Below are 11,573 nucleotides of genomic sequence, written 5' to 3' on the forward strand. Positions count from 1 at the left end.
GAAAAAAATGTCTACTAAATGTAAATATAAAAGATTTTAATGAGGACTTTAATGCAATAAGAGCTTGCTCAAATACTGAGGTGCTAAACCATTCAGGGCTTTATAAGTAATAAGCAATATTTAAAATCTATAAAATGTTTGATAGGGAGCCAGTGCAGTGTTGACAGGACCGGGCTAATATGGTAATACTTCCTGGTTCTAGTAAGAACTCTAGCTGCTACATTTTGGACTAGATATATTTCAGAGATGGTAAAATGCACTTTTACAATTGCTAGAAATGTGATAGAAATGTTTCCTGATGATATCTTCCAAGGGTAACATGAAAAGCGTAAAAAATGTAACGGCCCTAGTACTGAGCCTTGAGGTACTCCATACTGCACTTGTGTTCGATATGATACCACTGCTACAAACGGATGGCAGTCAGATAGGTACGATTTGAACCGTGCTAATGAACTTCCACTAATACCAATAAAGTTTTCTATTCTATTCAAAAGAATGTTGTGGTCGATTGTGTCAAACTGTATTTGCTGTATTTTTTATCAAATAAATGCAGCCTTGATGAGCAGAAGAGACAAACATTTTTTTTAAAGATCTTACCTCAAACTTTTGCTTAGGGTAAAGCAAAGATACATCAAAATGTATATTAAAAAAAATAATTCTAAGTGTAACAAAATAAACAAAAAAATACAGCAGCCAGTCACATCATGTATACAAATAAACTACTGTATTTTTGTATTTTAAAAATTCTTAAACATACTTTTACATGGGAGCATGAAATTTCTTCGCAAACCTTCCATTAATTGGCCTGTTCGATCTGTCGCTTCACCATTACACTGATTGATTTAGTAAACAACATTTGATAGTAACAGTTTTTCTCTGCCCGAGTCATGCAATAAATCTGATATATGCAAAAAATATTCATAACTTGTTAATTATTTGATTGTTAATCATAAATATGATAATATTTGTATGTGTCAGGCAGTCATTCATGCAATAGTATGCAAAATCATGATCCTACTAAACTACTAAGCTACTTAAGTTAGAGTACACTATTCAGCAACTAAATATTTATTTATCAGTCATATTAAATGATCACTATGTTTTTTTAAATGTAGCCAGAAACATAATCAGAACAGAATTTATGAAAGAATATTAACCCAACTCCAACTGAATCTATTGCAAACCACTGAAGCATACACATTACATTAATATTAACAAGTCTGTGCAAACTAATGAGAAGAACAATCAGAGGCTGTGGTTTTATGATTTCATCATGTAGACTTCTTACAAAGCATTTTGCAATACAAAATATTAAAGTATTTTGATACAAAATATGAATCCGATTTATCAACCATATCATATACAAATTACAAAGTTATGTATTTTATTGAAAAACATGCATCATAAATACTGCCCATCCTTGCTTTTGCTCCACAGTGTATATTGTACTTTTTTTTTCTGTGCAGAAAGAGCGCTTTGTGAAGCTTTTGGATCAGCTGCACAACTCCCTGAGGATAGACCTCTCTATGTACAGAGTATGTTCACATATTCAATAATATATCATTGAACACTTGTACAGCTGACATCTATATCCACTGCTGAATTGTGTGGTAGAATGTGTATCTGTGTTTGTCACAGTTGTGTGTGTTTGTTTCAGAATAATTTTCCAGCTAGTAGTCCTGAGAGACTGCAGGACCTGAAGTCCACTGTAGATCTTCTGACCAGCATCACTTTCTTCAGGATGAAGGTTTGTTCCTATCATAGATCCTCAATTATTTAATGAACATGGTTTTTACATTAAAATAATTTAACGACATGCTTTGTGAGTATTTGTGTTTTTTTCCTTCTCTGAACATTTTATTCATATTCTGATGGTGCTCAGTGTTTTATAACTCTTCAGCAACATTTAAAGGCCTTTAAAGCCTCTATGTGTAAATGTGCATCTCTCTCTGAGAGGAATCACTTGTGTGTGTTTTCAGGTGCAGGAGCTGCAGAGTCCACCGAGAGCGAGTCAAGTCGTTAAAGACTGTGTGAAAGCATGTCTCAACTCGACGTACGAGTACATCTTTAATAACTGCCATGAGCTCTACAGCCGGGAATACCAGAATGACCCAGTGAGTATGTGTGTGTGTGTGTGTGTGCGTTAAAAGGCACTGAAAATTGCATGATAAATGCCATTTAATTGCAGTTTATGAGAGAAAATCAAATGTGATACCTGAGATTTGCATTGCTTTTTTTAATTTGTAATATCGCTCCATTGTATTTATTTGTTCTGTTGCTTACTAATTTGTTTATTTATTTTGTTTACTTGTCTTTAATAGTGGTTGAACTCCATATTAGCCTACAGTAGTTTTTGGAGTGGTATTGAAATTATAATTGGTAATTGTGAATTTTCACTAAAAAATTGGTGTCTTAATAACATTATTTATTAGAATACAAGGTTACATGGGTATTAAAAACACTTTATATTTCACAAATCAAGTTTATTTGTACGTACTGATTTAATATAGTGTGGAAAAATAAAATCCTCTTAAATGCTGTTTGTCTGAAAATAAGTATTTCTCCTTAAACTACCATCCAAATAGTGACATTTATGTGACGGGGTAGCTACCATGGTTTTTGTTAACATTTTAAATTAGGTTTTATTTTTATTATTTTGTATTTTAATTTTGGTTAAAAGTTTTAGTAATTTTTCTTGTGTTTTTATGATTCGTACAAAAAAAAATTTAATATGTTGTTTCAGTTAACATTTAGTATGAAGTAATAAATGCTTTTTATTTTAATTTAAGTTAATGATAATAATCCTGCCCCACTTTTTTATCTTCTGTTTGAACCTTTTTAAATGCTTTGAACCTTTACATTTTAAAATGTTCTGTTGGAAACTTTTAAATGCTTTGAACTTTTAAATTTGAAAATGTTCTGTTTGAACCTTTTTAAATGCTTTGAACTTTTAAATTTGAAAATGTTCTGTTGGAAACTTTTAAATGCTTTGAACTTTTAAATTTTAAAATGTTCTGTTGCAAGCTTTGGTTTAACTGAGAGCATCACATTTGACTGAATGAGTTTGTGTTTGTCTCTTCATGTTAATTTGATTCTGTTTAGTAATTTACATTCAGGGCGCAGTGAGCGCTGAAGTTCTTCTCATAGAAAATGAAATATTGATTATGGTGGAGGTTTTGTGGCAGTTATGAATGTAGAAGAGCACAGTGTGACGTGTGTTTATCCCTCTCGCTCTCGCTCTCTCTGCATTTCCACTGCAGAACTTTATTAATAAGATGGAAGACACGTCTGGAGTTTGTGACACCTCATAACCACAGCACTGACTGATGCTCCTGGTGTGTGTGTGTGTGTGTGTGTGTGGATCTGAGATGATAATGGACCGTACACACAGGAAGCATTCTTGCATGCTCTCTGCATAATTTTTTTAATTGCCAATTTGTGCAAATGGGCGTCTTTCTTCAGTAACCATAAAAAATGACGGAAAGAGATATGTAAACATACTGAAGTCAAGATATGTTTACTACACAAAAAGGCACAAATAATTGTTTTCTGAAAAATCTAATCAAGCATTTTGCAAATATCTGCCAATGGGGTCAAACAAAAAAATCCACTTATTTTCTCTTTAACTTGTTTTAATTTTTTTTTTTCAATTATTTTTCTTTTCATGTTTTGTATTAATTTAGCGGTTTCCGTTTGTCTGAATCTCTGTTTTGAGATGTTTAATTGCATATTGTATTATTATTTAATTTATTTTGTATTATTTCATTTAATATGTTTATTATTTAGATACTTTTTATCTCTGTTCACTTCTTTTCTAATGTTATGTTTTTAATTCTGTTGTGATTTGAATCTCTATCTTGAGCTGTTGTATTTGCATTTTTCTAATTCTAAAAAAAAAAAAGTAATCTATTTTAAGACAATATAAATAAATAAATTGCTTTTCTAAATTTTTTTTTTTTTGCAATTTTTCCAAATAACAAGATATAACATCTTATGTCATTTAGCATCTCAAGTCAATGTGTCTAGCTTATGTTTTCTGTTAGTATGTTTTACACTCTCATCTGTGTTCATATCCAGTCGAAGACGGTTCCTCCTGAAGAACAGGGTCCGAGTATCAAGAACCTGGACTTCTGGTCCAAACTCATCACCCTCATCGTTTCCATTATAGAGGAGGACAAGAACTCTTACACACCCTGCTTGAACCAGTGAGTGTGTGTTCAGACCCGAGTTATCCCAGCATGATCCTTTCCCAACCTGACACCCAATGGTTAGAGTAATATAGAATAACAAAAGCGAGTTATATAACCAGAGAGAGATGTGTTCCTCGTGCAGGTTTCCTCAGGAGCTGAACGTGGGAAAGATCAGTGCGGAGGTGATGTGGAACATGTTTGCTCAGGACATGAAGTACGCCATGGAAGGTAAAAACAGAGTAGTGAGCTACTTGTTAAAATCTTATTTTCTCTTATTGTTTATTAATTCACTTATTAATGTGTGTACATATATGTATTTATTGTTTGACATACTCATTTTTTCTGTTATTATTCAAGTTGTTTTAGTTCTTTTGTAATCCAGGTTCATCTTAAAATGTTTAAATGTATTTTTTATTATTCATTTATTTACTTTCACTTCTTAATGTTATGGTTTTAGTTCTGTTTGTGTGAGTCTCTCTCGAAATGTTCAACTGAATTTTTCTATTGTTTATTTATTTTATAATTTAGTATATTTTTATTTATTTATTTTTCCACACTTCCTAATCTATTATTTCCTCTGTCTTGATGTTTGAGTATTTTTTTCTTTACTTTTATGTTTATTTGATACATGATTTACTTGCTAGCTTTACTGTTTTTTTTTAACTTTTTATTTATATTTTTTTCACAAAACAAAACACAAGAAACCTCTTCCGAGACAAGTAATAAAATTAAAAAATAATTAAAATATTATTTTAATGTTATGTTTTAGTTCCTTTGCAGTTTGTGTAGATCAGATGTTTCATTTTATTTCTCTATTATGTAATTCCATCCTGATGTGTTTTATTTCAGTAGTTAATTTAGAGTCTGTATGACTCTCTATCTCTATATTTAACTGCATTTTTCTAATAATAATTAAATAAATAAACAAAGTGTGTGTTAAAAGGACTGGAATCATACTCTGCTTCTGTTCAAGCAATCATAACAAGTGTCTTGTAATCACATCTGTGATGTACTTCCTGTCTCTCAGAACACGAGAAACACAGACTGTGTAAGAGCGCCGATTACATGAACCTGCACTTCAAGGTGAAGTGGCTCTACAACGAATACTGCAAGGATCTGCTGTATTTCCAGAAGCGTGTGCCAGAGTATCCAGCGTAAGAGCAAACGTCACTATCACTGGGGATGACTTGATGGTCCTCAGTGGTCCTCGGGGAATAAAAATATCTGCACGCTGCAAATAGTTTTGTCTTTGTCTTGACAGATGGTTTGAGCCTTTTGTGATCCTGTGGCTGGATGAGAACGAGGAAGTTTCCAGAGATTTCTTGCACGGTGCTCTGGTCAGAGATGCAAAGGACGGGGTAATTATCAGGAGTATACTGTTGGATTTTTAATAGTGAGATGTTTGGGTGATAACACACACAGAGAAGAGTTTAACACCAACATTAGCCTGAGAGTCCAATCACAATAACACACACACACACACTCACACACACACACACACACACACACACACATTGGTCTGTCTGATGCATACTGGATAAAAACATCTGCTATAATTCTGTCTTCTGCTCACCAAGGCTGCATTTATTTGATTAAAAATACAGTAAATTTGTGATTTTTAAAAAAATACTTTAAATACAGTTAAAAGTGTAATTTATTTCTGAGATCAAAGCTGTATTTCCAGCATCATTCCTCCAGTCTTCAGTGTCACATGATCTTCAGAAATCATAAAAATGTACTGATTTCTGATTATTATCAATGTTGAAAACAGACAGTATTTTATGAAGACGGTGATGCATTAGATTTTTCAGGATCACAGATGAACAGAAAGTTCAGAAGAACAGCGTTTATTTGAAATATACATTTTTGTAACATTATAAATGTCTTTACTGTTAGTTTTTTTCAGCTATGTAATGCATCCTTCCTTACCGGCACCAAACTTTTGAACAACCAAAAATGTAATAAAAAAATATATATTTAAAATATATAATGTATTCAATAGTAATGATTTTGTAACTTTTTGCAATATGCCTTGTTTAGACAGATGTTTGTCATTTTGAAAGCAATGATTCCCAAATGTTTTTCATCAGCCGAACCCTTTTGATCAAAAATATTTACTTGAATTCCTCTTGAAAAAAGTTAATATTTCAGGAATTTAGCATCACATTTGCATGCATGTAAACCAATAAAATATTTCATCTTTTTTAGTAAGTGTTTCATTTAGGTTTTTTTATATATTTTTTATTTATTGTGCATTCTTAACAGCTTTTTCAGCTTCAAACGATGCTCTTTTATCCTCCAGTTCCAGCAGACGTCGGAGCACGCGCTCTTCTCCTGTTCGGTGGTGGACGTCTTCTCCCAGCTCAACCAGAGCTTCGAGATCATCAGGAAGCTGGAGTGTCCTGACCCTCAGATCGTTGGGAATTACATGAAGAGGTTTGCTAAGGTGAAGTCCAGCATCACTCTTATTATTATTGCATGCACTAAGCTTTGACAGATCAGTATGTGCATCGTCCTTCATCGTTTGTGAGATTATATAAAACCTCTTCCTTTCTTTCAGACCATTGGAAATGTTCTTCTTTCTTACGCCGACATCATTGCCAAGGATTTTCCCACTCACTGCAAGAAGGAGAAAGTGGTGCGTCACATTAATGCATTTAGTTATAACATTGCATTAGAACATACTCATAATAAAGTCTGTGTGAGTCATTAGATGGAGTTACAGTAACTGAAATGCTCCCAGAGGAAGAAAACACACACACAATGACTCTTTCAGCTCACAGCTCTTAATGAAGCTGTCACATTTAACACTATTCCTCACTTTCTATTGCTGCGGGCATTTCTTTTAATAGTTTGTGTGTGTGTGTGTGTGTTAATGTCGTTTAACCTTCTCAAATCTCTTTTATTTTCAGCCTTGCATCATTATTAATAATATCCAGCAGCTGCGAGTCCAGCTGGAGAAGATGTTTGAAGCCATGGGAGGCAAAGACGTGAGTTCATGCATGTTAAAACATGCCATTTTGACCTAAAAGTAGCATAAAGTTAGTTTGTGATATGATAGTTTTGTGTGAAGAATGGACACGAATATCAGGTATTGCCTTTCGCTGCAGCTTTCAAATGGTATTTTTATTGTAAGAAGTCTCTTCTGCTCACCAAATCTGCATTTATTTAATTAAAAATACAGAGAAAAATTTGAAATATTATTATAATTTAAAACAGCAATTTTCTGTGTGAATCTGTGTTAAAGTGTAATTTATTTCTGTGGTGCTCCGCTGTATTTTCAGCATCATTCCTCCAGTCTTCAGTGTCACATGATCTTCAGAAATCAGAATAATGATTCAAGAAACATTTCTGATTAATTTCAATGTTGAACACACTTTATTTTATTTTTATTTTTTTTATTAGAAAGTTCAAAAGAACAGCATTTATCTGAAAAAGAAATCTTTTGTAAAATTCTGCCACTTTTGATCGATTTAATGCATCCTTTCTGGATAAAAGAAAAAAATATAAAAATAAAAAAAAAGTTCAAACTTACTTAGCCCAGACTTTTAAACAACCAAAAAAAATTATATCTAATATAATAAAATAAAAATAAAAAACATGCTTTAATTTTTAACATGCAGTATGTCTATTGTTGTTAAGACAGATGTTTGTCATTTTTAAACCAAACTAGGGCTGTAGCTATCGAATATTTTAGTAATCGAGTATTCTACCAAAAATTCCATCGATTAATCGAGTAATCGGATAAAATGTGTTTTTGCTTAATTAAAGTGCAATATTAATAATGCAAGAGAAAATGAGACTCCTGTGTCTCTTAAAATGAACAACTAAGTTTCCTTTTTTAGAAAAAAAATATTTATATTTTCTAAATGCATAGAATGCAATGCATACATCAAAAATAAGCATTTAATTATTACCCATTTCTTTGTCTGTACTTGTACTGTAAACGATGACAATAAAGTTGACAGATGAATTGAGTGCATTTAAGTGCCATTCATTTGGGGTTTAAAATAAAGCATTTTCTGAGATGCACATTAAACATTAAACACAAAACATTAATTTAATTTATATTTTAATTATTGAAAATTAAGCAAACTTAGCTTTTTGGTAAACAATGGGGATTTACTATTAAAAATAAAACATGGAAGAAATGTTGTGCGATTAAACCTTAAAATATGTACATTCTGCCGAACAATAGTCTTTAACTGGACTTTTATTTTGACGGGTTGACGTACCTTTACAGCTCTGTGTATGTGACACTAGTTGTACTCAAATCTGACATCCACGTAGTTTTACTTGGATGTGCAAATGAGATAAACATCTTGCTATTTACATAACAAGCCACTCCATTCATACTCTTCTGTATTTGCATTATGCAGAAATGATTCTTTTAGTATGTTAAGGTTTTGTATGTTGCACACATGAACCAAATATGAAAATAATGCAGATCCCAACATTCAAATCTAATAACGATTTCCATCATCTATGCCATTTTCATTCATTTACTGAATAACATAATCTCTTCCCTCTGTTTTCATCCATAAAGCTCTCTCATTTAACAACTTTTCCATCATCAGTCCATCCATTCATCATCCCATCCATCCCCTCGTTCTCTTCTGAGTCATCCGGCAGTAAAACATCCCACGCTCCATCTTTAGCACCATCTCTGACTCATTTCTGTTTTACTTCCTGTTCACCTCTCCTCACATCAGTCCTGTAATCGTTCGGCTCGTATCAAACATGTTTGCCTGACAGCTCATTATTCTTGCTTTCTCACAACATTTGCATCATTTATGACTGATATCATGAATGCTGCCTGACAAACAATCACATTCATGAATATTTATGACGTGATACATAATTCAGATGCATTATAAATGTTGGTCAGCTTTAATAGTCTAATTCACCGCAGGCACATTTCTGGAAACCCATTATTCACTGAATATTCAATAAATCAACAGCTTTCTCAGTGCATACTAAAAAGGTTTGCTGGATTTCACAGTGGGGGCGGAGCCTTAGTGGTAAACAGATGCCATTGGCTGGAAAGAGAGGCGTGATGTCATCAGTCAAGTCACATATTTTTGCATACTAAACAGATGGTTTCAAAGCAGTTTCACATTGATAAACAGGAACATAATAATGTTAATGATGTTAACTTCATCAGTTATGAAACAAATTCAGATTCAGCTAAAAAGTGACTACTGAAGATAGTCATTATTCAGCTCAGTTCAATTCAATGTTGATTTAATTCAGTTCAAATGACAATTTAAATGTTGCAAAACTAATTAATAATACAAATTTAACTCTACTATAAAAGTATAAAATATAAATTTAGTTCAGGTTTTGTTCTGATCTGATAGTTAGTCAAAATTAAAAACATAAAAAGTTTTTTTTTACTGGAAAACTTCAATTTATTTATTTTTATTGTTTATTTTGTAGTCAAATAACTTAAACTAAACTAAAAAATATGCAAAAAAAAAAAAGATTAAAAAACTTGGTTAAAAATTACATTTAAAACAGATAAATAGAAAAATAGAAAAAACTAATCAAACTATTAATAAAAAATATAATAGTATAAAAGTGCAATAATAAATAACTGAAATAAAAAAACAATAAATAATAAATAGACATTTGAAAAAATATATATGACAAAAAAATAAAAATATGCACAAGAACAATACAAAGCTAAAAATTACTAAATGAAATTAAAAATTTAAATTAAAAAATTTAAAACTTATTAAAACTAACTTTAATAAAAAGTGTAAAAGTATCTCATTGATATTAAAAGTATCTCTGGTGTCAGTGTAGTTAAATAGATAATATTACTGAATATTAATCATCTTCTAAACCTCAGCTGAGCAAGTCTAATTTAAAAAAAATGAAATCAGACTCATAATTGTGTTTTTATTTTTATTTTTGCAGTTAAACACGGAGGCCAGTGACTTTCTGAAGGATCTACAGGTCAAGCTGAACAATGTGTTGGATGATCTCAGCAGGATATTCGCAGTGAGGTTGGTTTAGAGTACTGGAATATTTACAGCGTTTATTTGAAACAGAAATCTGTTGTCACATCATAAATCCGTGAGATGTTTCTGTCGTGTGTCTGCAGTTTCCAGCCGCACATCGAGGAGAGCGTGAGGCAGATGGGAGATATTCTCAGTCAGGTGAAAGGAGCAAACGTTCCTGCTAACGGTAACGGCAGCTTAGCGCAAGACGCCGACTACGTCCTGCAGCCCATCATGGACTTCCTGGACAGCAAGTGAGAACACACAAATCATGTGATCACTGTGATCAGAAACTGCCGTTTCTCAGCTTTTTAGTGCTTTGTGTTGTGTTTTACTTATTAAAACTGTGCCGCGTTAGACAAAATATTGGGAAACACTGGTAAAGATGACTAGAAGCAACTTACTGTGCATTCACTGCCAGATGACATTTTTAACATGTAAGAAAGGTTACTGACAAATTAAAAACATGCAAGAAAAAAATGCACATTTAAAATGTGCATTAAAACAGACTTTTTGTGAGTTTTCTTGTAGTGTTTACCTACATTTTAAACATGAATTAATGATTAATTTTTTTTTAATAAACAATAAAAACATGCAATTTAAGTTGCTTTAAAAATTTTTTTATTAAAGTTAAATAAAAGTACAAAATTAACATGCAATTTTTAAAATAGCATTAATTTTTTTTTACGTTTGCCTACATTTTAAATATGAATTAACAAATTTAAATATAATTAAATCAAACACTAAATTAAATTTCAGAAATTAATAGATGTTGCTTTTTAAAAAATATATTAAGATTTTTTTTTTTTTATAATAAAACATGCCATTTTAAGTTGCATTGTTTTTTTCTTTCATTGATGTGTTTACCTTCAGAACAGTTTTTTACATGAATTTTAAATCTCTTTTTATTTGTCAATTTTAAAAGTTATTTATATGGATTAATAATTAATTAAGAGATACACTATCTTTTTAAATATTGGACCATTTTAAGTAGCATCAGAAAATGTGATTTTATTGTAAAATCAGACTCCGGACATTTTTTATTGCAGTGTCAGGATCAAACTTGAACAAAGACTAACGCAGAATACAAATAAACAGCAGTAAAGGTTTCATATGAATGAACTAAATATTTTCCGGGACTCACTTTAAGTGGTGGAGACAGATGTTTAATATGGCATAGCTCATGAATATTAATTATGCTATGCATAAACAATTTTATGATAGTACACCTCAACTGTGTGCTGTGCTGATCCAGAGACCAGGCCTGTAATCTGTGTTATTTATTCTTCTTCTCTCAGTCTGACTCTGTTCGCTAAGATCTGTGAGAAGACGGTTTTGAAGCGTGTGCTGAAGGAGCTGTGGAAGCTGGTGATGAACA

The 11,573-nt window shown here is 31.8% G+C and overlaps 1 protein-coding gene across 1 annotated transcript in view; it reads left to right on the forward strand.

Annotated features, from left to right (window-relative positions):
• LOC127951549 (protein unc-13 homolog A-like) overlaps positions 1 to 11,573 on the forward strand; it is a 66,416-nt gene that overhangs the window by 43,896 nt on the left and 10,947 nt on the right. The window contains exons 23-35 of the mRNA XM_052549495.1: positions 1,467 to 1,535; positions 1,658 to 1,747; positions 1,980 to 2,114; positions 4,078 to 4,205; positions 4,333 to 4,418; positions 5,218 to 5,344; positions 5,452 to 5,548; positions 6,493 to 6,636; positions 6,751 to 6,828; positions 7,103 to 7,180; positions 10,113 to 10,201; positions 10,300 to 10,449; positions 11,494 to 11,573. The exon at positions 11,494 to 11,573 is cut by the window's right edge and continues 44 nt beyond it. Coding sequence (XP_052405455.1) covers positions 1,467 to 1,535; positions 1,658 to 1,747; positions 1,980 to 2,114; positions 4,078 to 4,205; positions 4,333 to 4,418; positions 5,218 to 5,344; positions 5,452 to 5,548; positions 6,493 to 6,636; positions 6,751 to 6,828; positions 7,103 to 7,180; positions 10,113 to 10,201; positions 10,300 to 10,449; positions 11,494 to 11,573 — 1,351 coding nt within the window. The remainder of the gene's footprint in view (positions 1 to 1,466; positions 1,536 to 1,657; positions 1,748 to 1,979; positions 2,115 to 4,077; positions 4,206 to 4,332; positions 4,419 to 5,217; positions 5,345 to 5,451; positions 5,549 to 6,492; positions 6,637 to 6,750; positions 6,829 to 7,102; positions 7,181 to 10,112; positions 10,202 to 10,299; positions 10,450 to 11,493) is intronic.

This window comes from Carassius gibelio, chromosome B2 (assembly GCF_023724105.1).
Source record: "Carassius gibelio isolate Cgi1373 ecotype wild population from Czech Republic chromosome B2, carGib1.2-hapl.c, whole genome shotgun sequence".
In the NCBI taxonomy this organism is placed as follows: Eukaryota; Metazoa; Chordata; class Actinopteri; order Cypriniformes; family Cyprinidae; genus Carassius; species Carassius gibelio.